We start from the raw sequence: 26,282 nt of genomic DNA on the forward strand, positions 1-26,282 counted from the left end.
TCTTGATCATTATCCATAAAAACTTGTAACCAACAGTCTAAACAAAGACAAGCATCGATATTCAATTATTTGTGGGGAATGTGGGCATAGTTTTTTAGGCTATTTGATGCTGATTAGGAGAACTAGTAATCTTTAGAGAACCCTGAGAAATTTTAAGATTTTGGTCTTATCCTGACTAGTGTACTCTGTGAGGCTGGATCTCCTCAAGCAGTCATTTTGAAGCTGTTATGCATGTAGAACTCAGAGTAAATTACAACAGAGGCACTCTGAGATGTTGGGTCATCTGGGGCATCTGATTCTATCAGAGATTTTTTTAGCGGGAGGTCTTCCTTGATCAAACCTGCTTTTTATTAACTCAGAATGAATCCACAGCTTCTCCTTTCCTGTGAAAATAAAAGCAGAGCCTTTTTCTCAAAGTAAAATATTTTTTTTACTTAAAATTTGAAATCAAGATACTTTAAATATATATAGGTTTGTTTATACAGCAGCATTTAGAATCAAATATCTTTTAACACCTGTTGATCCTTCCTCAGAAGTCAACAATTCAAAGACAATACAGTCACATATATTATCCAGACATTGTGTATTTTCCATCATATTTGTTATTTTATTTTTACATTCAAAAATTTATACTTCCTCCCCTGCTGCCATTCCTCTCTCACTCCTCCACTAACCCTTCTCCCTCCTCTCCCTCCTTAAAAGAGGGCAGGGAATCTCCTCGCTACATCCAAGCCTAGGAAGCTATGCATCCAAATAAACTAGCGTCCCAAAAAGCCAGTACATGCAATAGAAACAAGTCCCAGTGCCTTTATCAATGGTTTCTCAGTCAGCTCCCATTGTCAGCCTCATTCAGAGAGTCCAGTTTGATCACATGCTCTTTCATTCCCTGTCTAGCTGGATTGGTGAGCTCCCATTAGAACAGGCACTTTGCCTCAGTGGGTGGACCAACCCCTTCCAGTCCTGACTTCCTTGCTTGTCTTCTCCCCTCCCTCCTTCTACTCTTCAACTGAACCTTGGGAGCTCAGTCCTTCGCTCTGATGAGTGTCTCTGTCTCTATCTCCATCCATCGCTGGACGAAGATTCTATGGTGATATTCGAGATAATCATCAGTCTGATAGTAGGGCAAGGCCAGTTCAGGCACCCTCTCTTCCGCTGCCCAAAGACCTCGCTGGGGACATCCCCATGGACACCTTGGATCCCCTCTAGATCCGAGTCTCTTGTCAACCCTAAAATGGCTCCCTTAGAGTATTGGTATAAAAACTGACATCGACCAATGGAATCAAAATGAAGACCTGGATATTAACCCACAAATCTGTGAACACCTGATTTTCTACAAAGGAGTTAAAAGTATACAATGGAAGAAAAAAAAGCATCTTCAACAAATGGTTCTGGTATAACTGGATGTCAAACTGTAGAAGAATGAAAATAGATTCATATCTATCACCATGTACAAAACTCAAGTACAAATGGATTAAAGACCTCAATGTAAATCCGACCACACTGAACTTGATAGAAGAGAAAGTGAGAAGTAGACTGCAACACATGGGCACAGGAGACCACTTCCTATGTATAATCTCAGTAGCACAGACAGTAAGAGCAACATTAAATAAATGGGACCTCCTGAAACTGAGAAGCTTCTGTAAAGTAAAGGATACTGTCATTAAGACAAAAAGGCATCCTATTGCATGGGAGAAGATCTTCACCAACTTCACATCAGCCAAAGGTCTGACCTCAAAAATATATAAAGAACTCAAGAAACTAAACATTAAAATTCTAATTAACCCAATTAAAAATGGGGTACTGAGCTGAAAAGAGAATTTTCAACTAAGAAGTCCAAATGTCCAAAAGACACTTAAGATCATGTTCAACCTTTTTAGCAATCAGGGAAATGTAAATCAAAACAACTTTGAGATACCATCTTACACCTGTCAGAATGGCTAAAATCAAAAACACCAATGATAGCCTTTTCTGGAGAGAATGTGCAGTAAGGGGAACACTCATCCATTGCTGGTAGGAATGCAAACTTGTGCAACCACTTTGGAAATCAGTGTGGCAGTTTCTCAGGAAATTGGGAATCAACCTACCTCAGGATCCAGCAATACCACTCTTGGAAATATACCCAAGAGATGCTCTACAAAATCATTTGTTCAACTATGTTCATAGCAGCATTATTTCTAATAGCCAAAACCTGGAAACAACCTGTATTTTCCATCTTTTTTTATTTAATTTTTTAAATATTATTAAAAATTTCCATCTCCTCCCCTCCTCCCCCATTCTTCCCCTCCCCTCCACCCATACCCCCACTCCCTCCCTCTCCAGGCCAAAGAGCCATCAAGGTTCCCTACACTATGTTAAGTCCAAGGGCTTCCCAACTCCCCCCAGGTCCAGGAAGGTGAGCATCCAAACTGACAAGGCTCACACAGAGCCCATCCATGCCGTAGAATCAAAGCCCATCACGATTGTCCTTGGTTTCTCAGTCAGCCTCCACCGTCAATCACATTCAGAGAGCCCAGTTTGATCGCATGTTCCATCAGTCCCATTCCAACTGGTCTTGATGATCTCTCGTTAGTTCTGTCCCACCGTCTCAATGGGTGTGTTTACGTGACTTTTCTTTCATTATTCTATGTCTTTTTAAGGACTTTCTCTATCCTTTTTTTCTCTTCCTAGACTACGTATATGTGAAATATACTGTAAAGTGTTTAGAAATTTTTCATCTGAATCTCACTTTCCTGCGTATATCTATCTTTTTCTGATCATGTGAGTCTTAATATACTAAGCACCATGGCTAGGGTTAAAGCAACAGCTTTGGTGACTGGCCCCACCTTGGATTCCTGAAAGTCTATCTGCATGGCAGAAGTACTGGCATTAGCCACATTTATTCCCACAACTCTGCAGAGTTACTAGGTCCATCCTACCAACAAGAAGCATGCCACCAGCTCCTCATGAACACATTTTAAGTGTTTGATAACTAGGTGTTTAAAATGTCACTACTAATACTTTCAGGAAACCTCTCTTAAAAAAAGCTGTGTCTCTGCTTGCCTGTAGCAAACAAAGCTCACCTGAGAAAATGCTGCTACTAAGAAGCCATGCTTGACTCTATTCTTTTATGTCTAGAATCTCTTCACAAGCTCTCTCAGGTTTTATGTGGATTAAATTGCCGAATGTTAGACAACATTTGTAGACAGAAGTTTCTGTCCTCCCTGGACACGGTGCCATTCAGTCCCAAATAAACACAGAGAGGTTTATGTTAAGTATAAACTGTTCAGCCTTTTGCTGAGGCCTATTATTAATTAACTCTTACAACTTAAATTAACCTATAATTCTTATTTAGCCTTGTTTCTTGGTACCCTTTCTCAGTAAATCATTCGCATTTTTCTTCCTCTGCATATGACTTGTAACAGCATCTCTTCCTTTTGTCTACCAAGAATTCTAGTCTGCTTTTTCTGCCTATATTTTCTGCCTGACTAATGTCACCTTCATTTTTCTGTTTAACTTATTTAGCCATTTTATATTCTGCTTTTATTAGTACTTAAAATATTTTTTAAGTTTCTCTTTATAATTGTCAATAGCAGTTATCTATAATATGTGGCTGGTGTAGAAATTCCTTCTGTTTCTGTGTTGCTTTCATTGGTTAATGAATAAACTGCTTTAGGCCTGATAGGGCAGAACTTAGGTAGGAGGAGAAGACAGAACTGAATTCTGGGAGGAAGAAACAGAGTCATGAGAGAGATCCTATGGACCTGTCACCAGAGATAGACATGCTGAGACTTTGCTGGTAGGCCATGACCTCGTGGTGATATATAGATTAATAGAAAAGGGTTATACTGAGATGTAAGAACTAGCCAATAAAAAGTTAGAGCTAATGGTCCAGGCAGTGTTTAAATTATTACAGTTTCTGTGTGGTTATTTCGGGTGTAAGCTAGCTGGGTAGCTGGGACAAACAGCGGGCCCTCTCTAAACAACATGTGGATGTTTGTGTTTTTTATAGAATAGAATAAAACTGAATGAATTCTTAAAAAAATCCTGGCCAGTAAATTATTCTAAATGATAAAAATTTACTTTTAAAGTAGATAATATTGAATAAAGTCACCACTGTTTTAGTTCACAGGAATCTCAGAGAAAAGCTACAAAGCTGTGTTATATTTATTGATTCTTGTTATTCAAAAGTTGAATTTAATCAAATACTACTAAGTGATTCTATATTAAAATGATGGTCAAAAATTTGTAGCATGCTCAAATAGCATAAACTCCAACAGACTCTTATGCTTAGAACATATTTCTGCTCTTACCTCTTTTGGATTCGTTCTACTTAGAAATAGAACAAAGGCAAAACTGCTGCCATGTAAACTGGTTTGAAAACATCTGCCTGTTTAAAAATTGCATGAAATACTGCACAATGCAAGATAATTTTATGTGCTTTTACCAGATAGATGAAATAATACATTTTATAAATTGGACAAATTAAGCAATTATTCAGAACATTGATGAAACCCTGTAATTTTCCTTTTCCTTTCAGTCCCAGCGACGGGTCACATTTCACCTACCAGAAGGCTCTCAGGAAAGCATCAGTGATGGTGGATTGGGAGACCATGATGCAGGCAGCCTTCCCAGCACATCCCATGCCCTGCCTCTTGGATATCCTCGGGAAGAGTACTTTGATCACAGTGCTCCAAGCAACCGCACTGAAGGAGATGGTAACTCTGATCCTGAATCTAGTAAGTGATCCTTTCCTAGTTCCTCAATAGAAATAGATTATTTCTGTTTATGAATTAGGTTTTCATAGCTTTAATTATAAGGTTAAACTAGTCATGTTACTATGACTAGTAGTATATTTGTAAAAGGTAAGCCTAATAAGGTGGCTGACATATATACAACAGCTGATAGTATTTGAAATACAGGATAGCGTATCCTCTAAACATAATTTACTAGAAAAATTATAACAGTCATTTTGTTTAGGCACAAGTAGGAAATGTTCTTTTTTATATATCTTTATGTACAATCTGTGTAGAAGGGAGCAGCAGGCTGCATTCCCGCCCCGGTCACAGCCGCCTGGCTAGTATATGTCCCGAAAGAACAACACACAAATTGTATTCTTTTAAACACTGCTTGGCCCATTAGCTCTAGACTCTTATCAGCTAATTCTCACATCTTGCTTTAACCCATATTTAGTAATGTGTGTTGTACCACAAGGTGGTGGCTTACGGGGAAAGATTCAGCATGTATGACCTGGTGGCTGGCTCCATGGTGTCTGTCTCACAGAGGAGAGGCATGGCGTCTGCCTGAGGCATCTGCCTCACTTCCAGCATCCTGCTATGTCTACTCCACCCACCTATGTTCTGACCTATCAGGCCAAGCAGTTTCTTTATTAATTAACCAATGAAATCATCAGATAGAAGACACACCTACATTAAATCGTCCATCTCTTCCCATTTACTTAATTTCTTAACATAATAAATTATACCTAATTTTTATATTATTTTATAGCTTTTTGTGTTTAAATAGAGATAAAATAATTTTCAAGTATTTCAGGAGAAATAAAATTTTATTTTATTTTATTTTTTATTTATTTATTTATTTATTTATTTATTTTTTTTTTTGGTTTTTCGAGACAGGGTTTCCCTGTAGTTTCTAGAGCCTGTCCTGGAACTAGCTCTTGTAGACCAGGCTGGCCTAGAACTCAGAGATCCGCTTGGCTCTGCCTCCCTAGTGCTGGGATTAAAGGTGTGCGCCACCACTGCTTGGCGAGAAATAAAATTTTAATTCCAGTGGAGAGGATATTAGACTGAGGATTTCAATAATACACTATCATCACATTTCTGTGTCATGTCATTGTTTAAAAGTCTCATCCTTAAACAAGAAGCTGTTTACAATTGATACCTACTGGAAAATGGAAAAATCAATTTTCTCTTGTGGAAAAAGCCTTTTATATCAACCACATTGCAGGTTAGTCTCCATTCCCAGGAGTAATTTGTCACCACAAAATTATCTCCATGTGTGTATGTGTGTGTTCCTTTTGGTTTCTGTACTTTTTGTCTATTTTTTGTTTACTTATTTGAGTTAGTTTTCTCTTATTGAGAGACAGAAAAATAAATAAAATTGTGTTGTGTTGGTAGAGAGTTAGGTAATATTTGGGAGCAGTTGGGGACAGGAAAGAGTATTATTAAAAAATATTCTTAAATTTTTAACATTCATTTATGAATGTTACATTCATTTATGCTATGGAATATTTGCTTAATGATGCAACAATGTGTTGCATTCTTTTATGATGCATTTATTTAACTCTGTAAAGCTGTGTTATTTTGCCTGCCTAAATCACCTTTATGGTCTAGTAAAGAGCTGAAGGTTCATTGGTTAGTTGGGACAGTGAAATTGGACAGTCTGGTCAGCAGAGAGACTAAATAAGATGAGAAATCTAGGAAAGAAAGTAAGAAGTGAAAAAAGGAGAAGAAAAGGATGCCAGGGACCAGTCACCATGGAGTAAGAAGATATATTATATATAATAAAAAAAATTAAAAAGCCCAAAGGCTAAATGCAGTTAAGAGAAACTGGATAATTTAAGTTAGAAGAGCTGGCTAAAAACAAGCCAAGCTAATGCAGAGCATTTATAAGTAGGAATAAATTTCTGTTTATTTGGGAGCTGGGGGACAGACTCCCAAAGAGAAACACACACACACACACACACACACACACACACACACACACACACACCTAACTACAACAAAATTTTTTTAAAAAATTAAAAAATGTCACATTTTTCAAATGGCAGCAGAGACTAGAAATATGTTCTGATCACCTGGAATTGAGACAACAGGTGCTTTTGAGCTTCTGAGATGGATGTTGAAAATGAACCATATCTTCATGGCAGTTGATTCTCCTAACTACTGAGGCATCGATCCCTCCAGCCTTTCTCATCATATTTTAATCTCTTCTTTTATATGATAATAAAATTAGGGGAAATATAATGGTTAAACATCAAGATTTAATATCAATCTTTAGAGTCACAATAAATGAAAACACCTCATAATTTTTCACATTTCCTCTTTGAAAATATAGTTGCTTAACGGTGGAGGCCGACTGAGAAGCCAAGGACAATGGCGATGGGCTCGGACTCTGCAACAAGGACGGGCTCTGTGTGAGCCTTGTCAGTTTGGTTGCTCACCTTCCTGGACCTGGGGGGAGTTGGGAGGACCTTGAACTTAACATAGTGTAGGGAACCCTGATGCCTTTTTGGCCTGGAGAGGGAGGGAGTGTGGGTATGGGTGGAGGGGAGGGGAGGGAATGGGGAGGAAGAGGGGAGGAAAAAAAGAAAACAAAGAAAAAAAATAATCACTAGCAAAAAAAAAAAGGAAAAAAATAGACACAAAGTCTTGAACGGCTAATCTCTACATTATATACTTTCAATTGCATACTCAGAAATAAGCTAATATTAATTTGAAAATTATAAATTTTCAGTAAGCATTGACAATAGGTTTATCCTCCTTTTCATTGTAGGGATCATGCATACTTCTACAATGATTCACTACTCTGATGAACTCAGATGAATTTCTCTTAAATATATCCATATCATATTTTGTAGATTAATATGAATGCATGGGTAGAAGAAATATTATTTTATATGGTAGAAAAAAAGATTCATTTGCATATGCCTTATTATTAATTCATTTTCAAATAAGATTACTGAAAATAAACATCCAATCCTGAAATAATATTTTAAGCTGGGTAAGACAAGATGGGATTTTATTTGTAGTTATAGAAAATGATTATACATACTATATTTTACAGTATATCTTTATTTATAAATCATATAAAGTATATATAGCTATATTAATGATCCTTAATTTAATGAGATACTTTCAAAGTAGAGATTCATTCAGTATTCTTGAAATGAGTTTTACTTATTTGTATTTAATATGCAGCCTTAAATGTTCAATCACTAATGTCAACTAATATGAAGACACAAATGTTATTAACATGACTTTAGCTGAAATAATAAGGCCTATGTAACATGTATTATAAAAACTTATATGTATATACACACAATCTTCTTTCAATTACTAGGACTGACCACTTCTCTCTTCTGATGAAAATGAAACCAGGATGTTGGCCATTGAATCTTTTTTCATATTTATTCTACAGGAAGAAACAATTGAAAGTTCCAAGTTTCTAAAGTTCAGTAGATTTTATTTTAAATTAATCTGGATGTTGGTTCTAATATTAGCAATGAAATGCTGTATTTGTGTTATTTATATTTTAATGAGCCTAGATGAGGCTTAGAGCTAATTAAAATTGATTTCTATGTGTGCACAAAATTAAACATTATTAGGTCAATAATTGAAACTTACTTTTGGTTTTTGGGTTTTTTTGTTTTTTTTGTTTTTTTTTTTTTGGTTTTTCGAGACAGGGTTTCTCTGCAGCTTTGGAACCTGCCTTGGAGCTAGCTCTTGTAGACCAGGCTGGCCTCGAACTCACAGAGATCCACCTGCCTCTGCCTCCCGAGTGCTGGGATTAAAGGCATGCGCCACCACCGCCCGGCTTGAAACTTACTTTTGCCAGGAGGTGGTGGTACACACCTTTAATTCCAGCACTTGGGAGGCAGAGGCAGGCGGATCTCTGTGAGTTCGAGGACAGGCTGGTCTACAAGAGCTAGTTCCAGTACAGTCTCCAAACAACTGTTGTTATACTTGTACTGTAAGGGTATACAAATAATGTAGGAAGATTATTCTTGTTATTCATCCAAAAATCTAAGAAGAATTTATGATTCAGTTAATGAGTAAAAAGAATAATTCCTTATATATAAAGGGGACACTAACATATTTTGAGAAAATTCCAGAATTATTCTTATGAACAGTTTATTAACTGTTACATACATATTTTAAACTTGTTAGGTATTTTTCCATTTGTTTTTTTTTATTTTGTTTTGCTCTATGCTAATTTTTATTTTATTGAGCTATACATTTTTATCTGCTCCCCTCCTTTCTTCTCCTCTCCCTTTCAACCCTCTCCCACAGTTACCATGGACTCAACTCAGGAGATCTTGTCATTTTCTACTTTCCATGTAGATTAGATCTATGTATGTCTCTCTTAGGGTCCTCATTGTTGTCTATGTTTTCTGGGATCATGATTTTTTGTGTGTGTGTGTGAGAGAGAGAGGCAGGATGGACATGGAAATAAGTATATAGTTTGGAATACTCTTGAATCCTTCTGCTCCTGTCTCTGGAGTACTAGATATTCAGGTGTTCAATCCCATGCTCATTATACTTTAGAAACAACTAAGATAATTTGACTACATAAGACTTTTTCTTATGAGATACTTTTGAGGTAAGCCTCACACAAATTCACTTATTTCATTGAGAATAAAATTGAATGCCCATCGGTTTGTCTACACTGTTATAAGAAATAAAAGGGAATTTATTCCATTTAAGAGAAGTTGTGCTCCACCTGAAGACTGAATAATTTATTTGATTCTGACTGTGATGGACTATATACAAACCTCCTTTTATTGAAAAAGCTAAATTGTGATTTTTCAGAGTATAGTTTTATAGAAGCAGTATGTATTTAGAGAAAATAAAACTCCAATTTTGAATTTTGGACATTTCCTTGGTAGAGATAATTTCTGAATCCTCAAAACCACAGTTGAGTCATTCCATTATGTGGAAAATCTACCCATACTCTACTGTCTACATTGCTAATCTACAATGTTTGTTAGCTTAGGTATATTAAATATATTTGTGACCAAATATTTTTATTCAGTATGGGCTTATAGTGATATGGATCCACCAATTTATCAAGGAACACATGTTCCTAAAACCTGCATTCTTATCCTACAATAATGCAAGACTATAGAGGAAAATATAATTTAGATCAGTTCATCAAATGTGAAAATATTTTAAAAATCTATCAGCATTTCTATGCATTGGTAAGTTTTTCATTGATATTAGTTATTTGGATAAAGTAACTGAACATGGTGATTCTGGCTTGAAAATTATACAGAAGAAATGTTTTCTTTCTCATTTGTTTGCAAACAAAACAAAATGAACAGCTTTATAATCCAATGGAATGATAAAATATTATTTCATATATAATATCTTAAAATAACAAAAAACAGAGATTTTTTCTAAAAGAAAATTATTGCAAACATTGATATTATTTATTACTGCTGACTTATTTTAGGGTCTGTTATATAGTAATTGTGTTATACTGAAAACATATAATGAAATTAATTTTTTGTTGTTGAGAGACAGTAAACAACATGTGACAGTCATAGATTGTTCTACGATCAATTTACTTAGGTAGACTTAGAAATTTTACCAATTGAGTTGTATGAGTTATGTCAGTTACTTTCCATGGAAGTTTGTTTCAAATGTAGTTTATAATAAAAAAATAGGTAAAATGAATATTTTTAGGTTTTTTATTTGTGGAAGGTCAATACAGTGTTTCTCTACTTGTCCTAAACTATCTCTGTATAACAGGCTGGACTGAAATTCAAAGAGCTGCTATCTCTGTCTATTTAGTGCTTGGAATAAAGGCATGTTATCTAAGTTGGGTAAAATGAATATTTTAGTGAATGGTCTATTATCTTCGACTGCCCTTAGTGAAAAATGTTGTAACAATGAAGATCAATTTAAAACTGGTTTTTAATTTGTAATATGTGGGCTTATTGAAGGCAAAGAAGGATTTTCTACAAGAGAGGATCTTAAAAAATGTTACCAAAAGCATAGATCAAAAGAAATATATGTTTAAAGTTGAAAACTTAAAGATATTAGCAGCATTCCATTTTTTTTCTCATTTTTTTTATTAAAAATTTCCATCTCCTCCCCTCTTCCTCGCCCTTCCCTCCCCTCCCTTCCACCCATACCCCCACTCCCTCCCTCTCCAAGACAAAGAGCCATCAGGGTTCCCTTCACTATGTTAAGTCCAAGGTCCTCCCAGCTCCCCCTAAGTCCAGGAAGGTGAGCAACCAAACTGACAAGGCTCACAGTGAGCCCGTCCATGCTGTAGAGTTCATGCTCATTGCCGTTGTCCTTGGTTTCTCAGTCCTCCTCCACTGTCAGCCACATTCAGAGAGTCCTGACAGCATGGAAGATGAGTGTTATCTTTAGTATCATAAATTTAAGATGGTTAGGTGGAGGTTTATAAGTCAAAAGCAGGCCTCTATAAGTAAAGCATTCTCTTATCTTGTCTTTTCTGTTTGAAAATGACAACTCTGGGAGCTTGGCACCAGCTGCCATAGACAGCCCATGCCATAAGATCTGAAGTATCAGTAAACTGAATAATCACCATCAATGACAGAGAATCAGTGGCCTTCTATGCACATTAATCCTTCCTGTGATTCTAAATTGTTATTAGACTACCTATACCATATAATAAAGTTAATTTAACATTTATGTTTCTATTTTTATAAGCTAAGGAGCTATTCATTTTATGACCTTCTTCTGTCATCTGCTTCTTTTATCTGATTCTCCTTGTTTTACTTTGATTATAAAACAAGATAATTTTCCATTTGTTTCTTTTTGTAGTTTGTTTTTGGAAGTCAGTACAATCAGAGAGGCAGAATGCAACTGATGAGTAACTTAGACTACTTAACAATATTAGCCATGTACAAATTTCTTAAATATAATGCACAATTTATAATAAATAAGGAGTACCACAGCAATGTATTTTGGATTTTCTTGATGCCTTTAAATTGCAAAATAATATGCAGTTCTCACTATTACTCACACTAACATGCAATGTCTAGTGAGTATATCAATAAATCCATTACATAATAAATAACTATGGAAAATCTGTGCAATCTCAAATTTGGATCTTTATTGGATTTTGAAAATTTCCAACAAAGACTGAAGTATAAGTGACAATTATATGAGTCAGTTTTATCTCTTGTTAAATCAATAATCTTGGTATAATTGTCTCCATATCTGTAGCTTTATGGTATTTATCTTACACACTAATTTTTATGTTATTTTGGGAAAGTTTTAGTTTATACAAAAATGTTCATTCCAGCAGTACAAATAAAATTAGCCATTAGAATTTATTTTTTCCTAAAAAAAAATACCTCCAACTTATGACAAGCTCATGATTTTACATCTACCTTTCATTATTTCTTTAGAACCTACTTTTAAAAATTAGTTACAGATTTTTAAATCTCAGGAAACATTTTAGATTTTATAAGGAACTGGAAGAACAGGCCTGGAATAAATCACAGCAGCTTTCAGAAGGGCTATTGAGAAGCAGAAGAGAGAAGCCATGCCTTTTAAGCTTCCTAGCATGATCACCAATGGATTTTCAACAAACATCCATACTACAAGCAGGCATGGTGAGAAGAATATTAGACACCCATGTATGCATGAAAAGCATTACATCGACTCAGTGAGTTATTTATTATAAAACAATGTTTGGATTTGGAAATAAAATATTGTGGAGGGAATAAAAGTTATTTGAGTGAGAGAGTAGGGTGTGTTTGATCAAATTATAATATAAACATGTATGAAATTTTTAAACAATAATTCTAAAAAATGATGAATAAGGCCCAATATCAGAAAGAGATAGAGGAAAAAGAAAAACATATCTCCCTGCTTAGGAGGCAGACAAGCGAGCCACATGGAGGCTCTGTAAACAACTACCTGAATCAAACTTTCACAATATTTGATATTAAATAAAATTCTTTATTGTATTTCTTCATTCTGTAATAACTATTCATGAAGTCTTTTCACCACAAAACAAAATAGATTACATCCTTCAGGCAATTACCTTGTATACCACAGAACTCTCATCTATGAATTATAGTTGACTAGCTCAGCAGCATTGGATAGATTATGTAACCTCCTTTTCCTTTGCTGTAAATGAAGGGATTATACTGATCCTCCTCTTAGGGTTATTTATAACTACTGAAACCCCAAAATGTGAAAGTGCAGGTATTGGCTTTTATATTGACTTTGAATTTTCAGGCTCTTTGGAACATTGGATGACATTTAGTCTAATCTCCTCATAATGCAAATGAGAGAACTGAAATTTAGACATTTTTTCTTTTATTTTTTAAAATAGATATTTTTTTTTCATTTTACATACTAATTACAGTTCCCAATTTCTCCCCTCTTCCCATTCCCTCCACCTTCCCCTCCACTCCACACTCCATTCATTCTATAGAGAGTATAAAGTACATTGTTTTGGTGAGGGTTCAAGGCTCTCTGTATTATATCTAGGCTAAGCAAGGTATCCATTCATTGATAATGGGTTCCCATAAAGCTACTACAAACAGTAGGAGTAAATCCTGGCGCCACTTGCAGTGGCCACACAGTCTGCCACAGCCATACAACTGTCACTCACATTTAGAGGAAATTGGGTGCTGCTGCTAGAAGCCAATTTGTCTCTTTGTTATGTAAAGTCTTTTAACAATTAACATTTAAATGCCATATTCCACAGATCTCTGAGCACTTGAAGGCTGTTTATCAACTATATATTTAGCATTATTACTACAGTATAGGATCTGCCTGGGGAGTTGCATCTAAGTTTGACTGTACTGGTTTTTATCTTAACAGGTGAGATTTATATTTGTGAAAGACAAAGAAGAAAAACTGTTAGCAATAGAAGCTTAACAATAAAACTGACAATAGTGAAGAACAGCTTTATATATTTTAGAGCAGAGTTGGATTAGATATACAGTATATTATAACAAATTTAAAAGTGTATAAAGGGGTGGATTTCTCAAACTATCCATAAGAGAAGCTGACAAAATCAAATGAAATATTGTACTTAAAATATCTTTACATAGCTGATGTATTCTTCACATATTTCATAAATTTCATGTTGAATTCTAAAGGAGATACTTATACATACACACATATGTACACATACATATATACATATTAGTTAAACCTAAACTTTATTTTCATATTTGTTTCAGTTTAGAACACAGCTTGTGATAGTCAAAATGCTTAACATTAAAAACAATACAAAAATTATTGTCTTTGTTAATGGTTTTGCTGGAAAAATTATTTTTTTCTTTTCTTTCTCAACTTTTAGAAATTGTTTCTTTGCTACTTTAGCTGGTTTAAAACTTACTATGTAGCCCTGTATGGCCAGAATTTGCGTCCTCCTTCTCTAGCCTTCAAAGTACTGATATTACAGGTACATACATGGCTTATTCTTGAATTTATATCTTAAATATGTTGAATCTCTAAAACATTAATATGTCACGCATAAGTTATGTCATGCATAAGTTGTATGGAACATGGAACTTGTATGGAACATGGAAATATCCAGAAATGTTGGCAGCATTTATATGCAAATGAATTTTATTTTTTAAACCTGTAAAGAAATGCTATTTTTATTTGTATAATTAATTTTAACAAAAATTCTTCATAACGGGTAGATTATTATTACTTCCAAAAATCTCAATACCAAATGAAAGAGCATATTTCTATTGTTAGTACAACTTAAAAGGAGATTAAATAAAATGACTTATTTTATCAAAGCCTTCAATAACATTGTAAGTAAATCATATTCTTTTACTTATTTTTTAACATAGTAGAAAATAATGTCTAAGTTAGATATGTATCTGAATGGGAAAATCTTTTGCTTGTTTGTGAATGACCCTAGTAAATCCTATCAATCTCCTTGCAAATAAAGGAAAAGAATGACAAGGAAAGAAGGAAACAAACAAAAAAAAGAAAAGTTACTCTAAGTTAGTATTGTAAACCTGACAATATTCTTTAATAGAAAACACAAGAAATAAACAGTTTGGTTATAAGCTTATTGTTAAACAGAAATTCAATCCAAGAAAAATTCATAGTTTAAGTAATTAAGGCTGTGTCCTAGACTTATGATTTTAATTTAATTAAAGAAGTAAAGGTTCTTCCAATATTATAGTTTAGACATTTCAACCTAGATGCTTATCTTATTATCTTATTATTATAGACATCAATCTAATGAGGAGGAATAATTTCAATATTTTATTTTTTACATGTAATAAAACAAAATGAATTAAAAATATTATAAGTTAAAACAACATAGACACATACACATGCTCAATAAAAGTTAAAAACTCACTGGTCATATACATGACTCCACTGTAGATTTTGTCTGGTTTCCCTATGTAGACTTGATTGGCCTGGAGCTCATTTTGTAAAGAAAACTGCTTTAAATCTTAGGTGATCCTCCTGTTTCTTCCCCCCAACTTGTGGGACTATAAACAGGAAGTGCCATGTCCATGTACTCTCCCATTTTTATCAAAGTTAAGATTAATATGATTCAATGAAACATTAGGTAGATCTGTCTTGAGATAATGGCACTTCAAGTCAATGGGAATTTCTGCATAGAATTCTAAATCTGAAACAGTCCTCGTTGATTTTTATTCAATACATGAATGTCATTCCATGAGTTGTTGTTTGAGTGTGCTGAGTATCTTCTTTTTTTTCCTGAGGATAAAGAAAAATGTATGTTGGCATTTTACATTGTAGCATGACAATTTGAATGTTACTTCAAGCTTTATTCCCATGAGCTCAATAATATGTTTCCAGATGTTAAGCCAAGTTGTAAATATTTTATTTACTCAGCTACTAACAAGTGAAAGTGCTTTAACATATTTCACCTGTGCTCTCATATTTTGTCAGAGACTGGTGATTGCAAGTACTGTTAGTGAAACAGAAATCAGCAGGTAACACTTGAGTTACTTTTCAAATAAAGTTCTTGTTTCAGCATTTAGTTTTCCAAAAGGCTTTTAATCAAGGTTATGTGAAAGACCATAAACTTTCTACTGAATATTTAACAAGCAGGAGGTCATTGAAAACATGTCTTAGCAAGGGCAAGTGAAATGAGATAGCAATCAGGAAAATAAAAGACCACATGATAAACAAAGCTTTGTCATCTAGATAAAATTGAACAAAAAATCAAAGTGACTCATATTATCCAATTACCTTTGCAAGATTTAATCTTTCTACTTTGAGCAATCTCTTTTAAAAAATCACAAATAGAAGTAATTCATTTGATTTGATTCATTAGCTTATCTTTATGATGATGACTAACATTAATTTTGCACAGTGATGATACTGATAGAATTCAGTTCTGAAGGGCTTAGCATTTTATTTGATATTAATAATGAGACTCCTTTTGATATGACATAAAAATGTATTAAATTTTAAAAAGTCCTGTGATAATTATACATTTTCTAACTTGACTCATTACTTAAAGAAAACTAACTAAATCATGTTTCCCTTTCAAAAAAACAAGAGTTAATTTAACAAAGATAGACATTTTTTAAATTCCTATATAACAATGTTTTTCTTTATCATGAAGAATTGCTAACATTATCTATTAGTATTAACAGGAGGTGATTAAATAAATAATGTAATGCCTGCTTTGAATATTTAAGTATACATAGAGATATTTTGGAGGCAGAACATGACCATAAATATCATATTCCAGTTGTAAAGCAAGGTTTTCTAAGATAATATAGTCATAAAATTGAAATTTTCATTTGGAATCAAATAAACAAAATAGAAAATTTTCTTCCTTTGAATCATGCAGCTATGTAGATTGACAATTTCTTTTGTATAATTATTGTATTCATTCTTGGAGAGTTTTATGCAATGTAATTTCATCATATATACCTCCATGCCTGCAGACTGCTTTCTCCCTATCTACTTAATTCATCATTTTAGAAGAGATTATCACATAGCATCTGTTCTAGGCCTCTAATTCTTAGAATCTTTCACTTTCTCTAATGTTCTCTGAGCCTTAAATGTAGGGGTTATTTTGTAAATGTATTAGTTGTGAACAGTATAGCACAATTAGTTGATCAATGTCTTTTGATAATTTCAATTATAATTTGCAAATTCAAGAAAATTTGTTTAAAATATTTAATCTCACTGTACACTCCAGATTTAGAATTTAGTACAAATGTACTATTGTTTATTTCTTAGTATGCATCATCTGTATGGAAATAGAAGCTTGTTCTTTCCTAAAATAAAATTAAGGAAAACATGCAATGTGAATTCAAATAGATTATAGCTCATTATCCATTTTAAAAATCCTCAATAGACATGAATTGGTTACAAAAGGAAAAAGATTTGATGACCCAAGATAAGATGATTTTTAATCACAAAAAGTGTAATTTTAATACATGGCTGAAAATATACTTTGTCCTAGATAAGAGAAAGAAATAATAACCATGCATACAGTGATAGAAGGAAGTGATTTAAAAACTAAGCTAGGATGATGTGGCAATTGTATTAGCTACTTTCCTCCTTACTGTGACAAAATACTTGATAAAGTAATTTATGGAAGTAAGGGGTTATTTTTGCTTACCATTTGAGGTGGGGTCCAACATGGTAGAGAAGGCTTAGTGGCAAGAGGGCTAAACTGTATGTCACGTTGAATCTGCAGTCAGGAAGCAGAGAGCATTCAATGTGTAAGTTAGGTTAACTTTCTGCTTTCTATACAGTCCAGGATTGCAGTTGAGGGAATGGTGCCTTCTCTACTTAGGAGGAGCTTACTCTCCTCATTTAGGAAGATATAGGTAATTACAAGAATAAGTATAGTGAAAGTTGTCTCTAAGGTTAGTCTAGAGCCTGTCAAGATAACAATCAATAAAAATTATCACAGCAGTGCTCCTGTGATTTAATTTTTCAAATGTCTAGCATTGGTTAAGAAATAGTCCTAAGCCTGACATGAAACAGAGGACCCAAAGTTTTAATAAATTTTCTTAATTCTTGGGTTTGGAATATTTACTGTAGTCTCCTGGTGGACAAAGATAGCAGTTATAACCATGATGGCTATAGTTATATCAAACTGGGTTCTTTCCTGCTTTTCTGCATATAGACCTTTAGAGCTCTTTTAACTTGAGTTTTTTTCTAGAACTGTTTTCATACATCACATTTTGAGGTCCTATTTTCATCTGTGTTTTAAAATATGTTCCTAAATTCTGCCTTTTGACTTAAAAAAATATTGTCATTTAAGATGTCACAGAGTATCCATAAATTTGCATTTCTTTCTGTCACTATTGATATTTCCCACATATTATATCATTACTATCTCAATATTTCTTATGTTTTTGAGTAAAATAAAATATAGCATTCCCAATACATTGGACTATGTGTGATATCTTTAAAATCACTGTTTTGAAAAAGAGAAGCCTTACATTTTATAATAGATTATTGTTGAAAAATAAATTTTACTTGTTATTAATTATATAAGCTGCTAGATACATCAGAAATTAGTTTACATTGTCAAATTCGTATATAAGAAGGGGGAAATTCTCAAAACTCTAGTGTCATAGTAACACGATTCCATTTCAATTTGAGATATGCCTGATTTATGAGTATTACTTAAAATGTATTTTTATATAATGTATATGGACATTATGTATGTTAAATAATGGTTGGCATTAAAGTATTTTTAAAGAAAATTAGTGGATTCTTTTTAGAGTGATTCAATTTAAGCTTAAAATTGCCAACATTGTATTAATATGTGATATATACTTCCTGAGAATAGGGGATTGGGACATTGATTGCTACTTTGAAGTGTTTTGGTGTAATTTAGTTTGCTAGAATAACTTTCTTTGATTGTGGCTATACTTATTTTAATCATGTAGTGCTAATTTGTGAGATGTTATTTATAATATCAAAAGAGTTTTTAGAATTAACATAAATTATGTTACCTAATGATAAATCTGTTATCAACATAGTTGAGCAAGGGATAATTTTAAATAATAACACTATCTTGTAGAAATAAATATGCCTTAAAAGGCATAAGCTACAAGTTTTTTCACAGTTTGTTCTGGCACCAAATTAAAAAAATAGCTGCCTTCTCTCTTAATGACTTTATTATTATTGAAAAGAAAGAACATACAGCCCTTTCATGTTGATATACTCAGTTTTCTATTTTTGTGAAAAGGTAATCTGAATGATAAATACAAATAGAAGTATAATGTAGATATTAAAAGTCAACGATGATAAGAAAGATAAAATGGCACAGATGAAAAACATTTTCTTCCCAGCTCAGGAATTAAAAAAAAAAATATCAAATTCAAATTTTGTCATCCATTCAATGTAAGAGCCATGTTATATTAAACATGTTTTCTAATAATTTGGATTAAAACATGACAATGGATAAAGTCAAGTCAAATTTAGTATATTTGGTTCATACTTCTCTTAGTTAATTACTCTAAATCATTTATTTTGCTTGTGTTTATTTTATTAGTAGACTCAATATTTGTATTACAGAAGAATCAATTACAAGAAATTAATTATTCAAAATATATACTTTGAAGTATAAAATATTTGTCTTTCTTTAGCACTTTAAAAGCCTGCTTTTTTCATTCTGTACTTTTTATTAAATTATATAATTTTACAAATTTTCCCCTCCTCCCCTCCACCCATTTCCTTTCTCTTCTCCCTATCTCCCCTCCCCCTCCCTCTCCAGTCAAAGGAGCAGTCAGGGTTTCCTGCCTTGAGTCCAAGTTCCTCCCCAGTCCATCCTGGTCCAGGAAGGTGAGGATCCAAACAGACTAGGTTCCCACAAAGCCAGTACATACAGTAGAATCAAAACCCAGTGCCATTGTCCTTGGCTTCTCAGTCAGCCTCCTTGTCAGCCACGTTCAGAAAGTCTGGTTTGATCACACGCTCCATCAGTTCCAGTCCAGTTGGCCTTGGTGAGCTTCCATGAGATCAGTCCCATTGTCTCGGTGAATGGACGCACCCCTCACGGTCCTGACTTCCTTGCTCATATTCTCCCTCCTTCTGCTCCTCATTTGAACCTTCGGATCCCAGTCCAGTGGGGAGAGAGGTGAGAAGGGTAGGATGGGGAGAGCTTGGGGAAGTGGGATGGTTGGGATGGAGGAGGAGTAGATGTGGAATTGGGGAAGTGTATGTCTTGATTGAGGGAGCCATTTGAGGGTGGGCAGGAGATTGGACTCTGGAGGGGTTCCCAGGTGTCCAAGGAGATGTTCCAAGCTTGCCTCTTGAGCAGCTCAGGAGAGGGGGCCTGAGCTGGCCCTTTACTGTAGCCACACTGATTATTGTCTTGCATATCACCATGGAACCTTCATCTGGCACTGGATGGAGATAAAAGCCTGCTTTTAACATCTTAAAATATACATGTATTTGTTTGTAAAGATGGTGGTAGGAAAATTAAAATCAGGAACAAGACATGTCTGCCCATTCTCTCCATATCTATTCAACATAGTTCTTGAAGTTCTGGATAGAGCAATAATATGACAAAAGGAGATCAAGGGGATTCAAATTGGAAAGAAAGAAGTCAAACTTTCAATATTTGCATATGATATGATTGAATACATAAGTGACCCCAAAAACACTACTAGGGAACTCCTACAGCTGATGAATACCTTTGACAATGTGGCAAGATACAAAATCATCTCAAAAAAATCAGTAGCCCTCCTATATACACATGATAAAAAACTAAAAAGAAATCAGAGAAGCATCACCCTTCACAAAAGCCACAAATAACATAAAATATTTCGGGGTAAGACTAACCAAAGAACTAAAAGACCTGTTCAACAAGAACTTTAAATCTTTGAAGAAAGAGATTAAAGAAGGTACCATAAAATGGAAAGATCTCCCATGCTCTCAACATAATAGAAATGATATTCTACCAAAAGCAATCTATAAATTCAATGCAATCACCATCAAAATTCCAACACAATTCTTCACAGACATTGAAAGAACAAAAATCAACTTCATATAGAAAAGCAAAAAACCTAGCATAGCAAAAATAATCCTGTACAATAAGGGAATTTCCAGAGTTATCACCTTCCCTGGCATCAAGCTCTATTATAGAGATACAGTAATGAAAACATCTTGGTATTGGCATAAAAACATACTGGTTGACCAATGGAATGGAATTAAAGATCCAGATATTAATTCAAATACCCGTGGACACCTGATTTTTGACAAAGAAGGTAAAATTATACAATGGAAAATAAGAAAGCATCTTCAATAAATGGTGCTGGCATAACTGGATGTCAACATTGAGAAAAATGAAAATATATCCATATCTCTCCCCATGCACAAAACCCAAGTCCAAATGGATTAAAGAGCTCAATATAAATGTAATCACACTGAACCTGATAAAAGAGAAAGTGGGTAGTAGCCTTCAATGCCTGGGCACAGGAGACCACTTCAAAATTATAACACCTGTAGCACAGACACTGAGAGTAGCAATAAATAAATGGAACCTCCTGGAACTGAGAAGCTTCTGTAAAGCAAATGATACAGTTAATAAGACAACAAAGCAGCCCACTGAATGGGAAAGGATCTTCACCAACCCCACATCAGAGAGAAGTCTGATCTCCAAAGTATATAAAGAACTCAAGAAATTAGACATAAAAATACTAAATAATCCAATTAGAAATGGGGTACTGATAAACAGAGAATTATCAACAGAAAAATCTCAAATGACCAAAAAACACTTAATGAAATGTTCTACATCCTTGTCCATCAGGGAAATACAAATAAAAAAATGTAAACTCACAAATCAGAATTCTCTGCTTGAAAGGAGAACAGAGACTGAATCCAGCAACCCAAAAAAGCAGCCATGTAAGAAGGGAGGTTCTGAAGGATCTGCATCAGAATATATGGTATAAGAGGCCATGCCCCAGTAGGCAGGTAACTAACCACAAGCTGTAAGACTTCATACAGCACTTTCCCCTTTTGTTTAAATAAGAGAGTTCTAAGCCTAATACAAAATTATATATAATAAGAATAAATATATTCAATAATTATTCTATACTTACTACTTTAAGACTTGTAAGATAAATAACTTTGCCAGTTAAGTCATGAAAGGAAAGTAACTACAACCATCTAGTCTTCAACCCATAGAAGATCCGAGAAGGGAAATAATATTACTTGAGTAATCAGGAAGTGAAATCAAGCAACTTCCAAAATGTACAACAAATAACACAACTGGCTACCTGGGCAATCACCCAAAGTCTCATTTGCAATGTTGAAGCAACCAACTTTGGCTAAGGCCTAGAATAAGTGACAGACAATTTTCAGAGGCAGGAAAATTTTCAAAACTGTCTTACCCTGTCTTGGCAAGATTTGACAGTCTGGGTTATCCATTTCTGGACAACTATGTATCTTGTCAGTGGTTGAAGCATGGGCATTTCGTTTTCCCAAAGGCCAAATTTTCCAAGAAGGAAACAAGCTCCAAGTGAAGCATCTTCGGTGCTCAACATTCTCTTGGGACTAGATCGGTGCTGTCAGGAGCAATCACGTCTCATTTCAACAGAACCCTAAGCTATTTAAATTCCATTTTCTACAGCTTTTGAAGTGGGTGAAGATTATGTATCTATCCAGAATATAATTTCTATGTATCTAAAGAACCTGATTAGTCTAACTATAAGTGTGACAAACATAGATGACTATTGATCTATAATCCTTAATACCTCTATAACTTAAAGACTAAAACAATAAACAACTGTGCAACAAATGAGGACAATAACCTCAAAATATAAACAATGTATAAGTATCTTGATCAGAGGTAGAAATGTACATTTCAATATGATAAATATATATCAATATATAAAAATGTTTTAAACATAGGTAGAAGCATGCATGCATACAATATTCAATATAGTTTAACTTTATATTAATATACAATATATAATATCTATACCAATGTAATTGCCTATAAGTAATAACTCACATGTATTCACTCTATTACTCAATATTATTAATGGTGTGAGTAAGCTCACACTATTTTATTATCCCATCCAATTTTCCCATTTTTTGAAAGATCCTTGAGCCTATAAAATTTCCCCCAACCGTATACCAATTATAATGAACCCCTAAATGATGTCTCTAACCCTGAAGACAAACTTTGTTATCACCATTGTGGATGAGCTGTCATTTCTCCTTTTCAAGAGGTTTCTCCTTTTCAAACCAAATCATTACTAATTTTGATGGCATCCACAGTTTTTCTTCTCCTGTAGAAACAAGAGCAAAACTCCTTCCCCAATGTAGTACATCTCCTGGCTTCCATTGTGAGGTCAGCACATCCTTGAAATATACTGGTCGATTTAATTCAGAAGATTTTTCTATTATCCAATGTCTCACTGCTGCTGTTGTCCCTTTATCATTAGCATTAAGAAAATTCAAGGTTAATAAAGAATTATATAATATATTTCTGGGGGCATTTTCTACCCCTTTATGTTTGTTTAACATATCATTTATAGTTCAGTTTGAGCTTTCTATAACTGCTTGACCTGTAGGATTGTGTGGTATACCTGTAATATGTTTACTATTATAGTAAACAAAAAACTGTTTCATTTTCCTAGAGATATATGCTGGATCATTACATGGCTTTATTTGTTCAGGTATATCCATGATGGCCATAAATTCTAATAAATGTGAAATCACTGAATTAGCCTTTTCTGAGCTTAAAGCAGTTGCCCAAAGAAAACCTGAATAAGTGTCATTGGTGTGGTGTACATATTTTAATTTTCCAAATTCATCAAAGGGGAACCCATCTGCCAGATGTCATTCCTTTGAGTACCCTTTGGGTTAGTCCATGCAGGTAGTGGTATTTGGTTATAGAAATAGCAAGTATGGCATGTCTTTATAATCTTCTTATCTTGTTGCCATGTAAAAGAAAACACTTTCTTAAACCTTTGCTCTTGAATGATGTTTTTTATTAAACTCTGAGGCCTGCAGCATGCTTCCAATCAATAATTAATCAATTTCTGTATTACCGTGTGCTAGAGGACCTGGCAGACCTGTATGGGATCAGTTGTGTGTTCTGTTTATAGGAGAAAACCTATTCCTGATTATATCTTACACCTAGATAAATAATGAAGTCAATTCTGTATTATCTGGTATAAATTCAGTAGTTTCAATATTCAAAATAGCTTCTTCTGCATATTGTAAACCAATAACTATTTTAAGAGGTTCTTTAAAATCACTTAGCACCATAAAATAGCATATAATTTTGCCTTCTGAACAGAATTATAAGGGCTTTGTTCCACATTATGTAATTCTTCTGTTCTGTAACCTGCCGTCCCTGATTTATTTATATCAATATAAAATGTAAGAGCTCCAGTTATTGGAGCATCATATACAATTTGGGGAAGAATCCAAGAAGTTCTCTTTAAAAGGTTAAGTCTATTGCTTTTGGGATAGTTGCTATTAATTTCTTCCAAAAAATTAGCACAAGCTCTTTGTTATGGTTTATTGCCTTCCCATAATATTTTTTTATTTCATCTTAGTGAAAGTCACTATAATCTTTGCTGGGTCTATACCTGCTAATGGATGAAGTCTCAATTTACATTTTACAATTAATTCAGATACTTTTTTCCATATAAGTTTTTAACTTTTTACTTGGTTTATGTGGTAAAACGATCCATTCTAATATAATATGATCCCTCTGCATTAAAATCCCTGTAGGAGAAATTCTGAAAGGCATTATGACTAGAATACAGTTAAGATTTGGATTCACCCTATTCACATGTACCTCCTATAATTTTTCCTTAACAATTATCAATTCCTTTTCTGCTACAGTTGTTAACTCTCTGGGACTGTTCAAGTCTTTATCATAATCTAAGGTTTTGTTTAAATGAATTATTAGGTTGGGTGTTATCCCAACACCTGGTTGTAGTCTGGACATGTCTCCCAATAATCTTTGAAAGTCATTAAAAGTTCACAATAAGTCTCTCTTAATTTGTGCCTTTTGGGTCCTAATTTTCTGCAAACCTATATTATAATTTAGGTAATTAACAGAATTTCCTCTCTGTATTTTTTTAGGAGAACTTTGCAATCCCCACTTTGGCAAAACTTTTTTTACTTCTTCAAACATTCTTTCTAAAATATGCATGTTTGAATCAGATAACAAAATGTCATCCATGTAATAGTAAGTTATAGACTTAGGAAACTGCTTACATATTATTTCTAATGGTTGACTTACAAAATATTGACACACTGTGGGGCTATTGAGCATTCTCTGTGGGAGAATAGTCCATTGATATCTCCTAATTGGCTGAGAATTATTATAAGTAAATACTGTGAAGGCAAATTTTTCTCTATCCCTTTCTTGTAAAGGTATAATGAAGAAATAATTCTTTCAAATTAATAAGTATAAGAAGCCATTCTTTTTGCAATATAAACTGCAGAGGAATTCCAGTTTGTAGAGGGCACATAGGTTGAATAACCTTATTGACAGCTCTTAGATCTGTCACCATTCTCCATTTACCAGATTTCTTTTCTAAAACAAATACAGTAGAATTCAAAGGGCTGGTTGAATCTTCAATATGGTGAGCATCTAGTTGCTCTTGTACCAGTTGTTCTAAAGCCTGCAACTTATCTTTAGCTAGAGAACAATGCTTAACCAATATTGCTTTCTCAGTTTAACCATTTTCAATGTAGGTTGTTGGTGCCTTTAAAGGTTTGCTATTTGTGTTATGTTCTTGTATAGACTGAATGGCTGGTGACCTTTGTGTATAGTACCTTATAATATCCTTCCCAGAATGATGAGTTTCTGATACTGCACGAATCTTAATCTGGGTATTCCATTGTTGCAACAGGTCATGACCCCATTAATTTATTGCAATATTAGTCACATATGGCCTCTGATTTCTTCTTTGATCTTCTGGCCCAATACAGTCAACAGATTTCATGCTTTGTTTAACTTGAGATATGGTTTCTATTTCTATTAATTGAACATCTCCTTTTTGAAGATGCCAATTTGGATGCCAAGATTCTGGAGTAATGATACCCATATCAACACCTGCGTTTATCAAGCCAACAATTACAGTGCTATTTATACGCAGTCTTAGCTTTGCTCTTTGATCATTTATAGAAGTCTGCCAGAATATATGTTTCTTATTTTTTATTGGAAATTTTGACTTATCTTTCATGTTTATGTCATCATTTAGAACAGTATAGTCTTTTATAGAAGGCTCTGGATTTTTAAATTTTTTCTTGTGAGACATGTCCTCCACAGTGACTGGGAATGACTGGGCCGCTTTTGGCTTGGGGGCCTGTGAGAGGCCCCTCAATAGTTTCCTGATAGTATTGGGTTGCCTTGTATTTTTGTTGCTGATCTGCATTCATTGCTCCAATGTTGGTCTTTGCCATACATTCTACATATACCTAAAGGCCGAGTCCTCCATTTTTGCCATTCCCAGAGGAGACATTATTCCTAGGAATTCTTGTCTACAATCCCTTCTCAGATGTCTTATTATACCACAATTAAAACATTTGGCATTTTGATGTCTCCTCATTCCTTTGGAAGTTGCTTCTCCTACCCTAGATTCAGTATCATAGTCAAATGTCTCA

At 34.0% G+C, this 26,282-nt stretch overlaps 1 protein-coding gene across 8 annotated transcripts in view; it reads left to right on the forward strand.

The window, feature by feature from the left end:
• Pcdh11x (protocadherin 11 X-linked) overlaps positions 1-26,282 on the forward strand; it is a 548,040-nt gene that overhangs the window by 373,458 nt on the left and 148,300 nt on the right. For all 8 annotated transcript variants that reach the window (XM_038317057.1, XM_038317058.1, XM_038317061.1 and 5 more), the window contains one exon: positions 4,517-4,715. In XM_038317057.1, coding sequence (XP_038172985.1) covers positions 4,517-4,715 — 199 coding nt within the window. The remainder of the gene's footprint in view (positions 1-4,516; positions 4,716-26,282) is intronic.

This window comes from Arvicola amphibius, chromosome X (assembly GCF_903992535.2).
Source record: "Arvicola amphibius chromosome X, mArvAmp1.2, whole genome shotgun sequence".
NCBI classification, from domain to species: Eukaryota; Metazoa; Chordata; class Mammalia; order Rodentia; family Cricetidae; genus Arvicola; species Arvicola amphibius.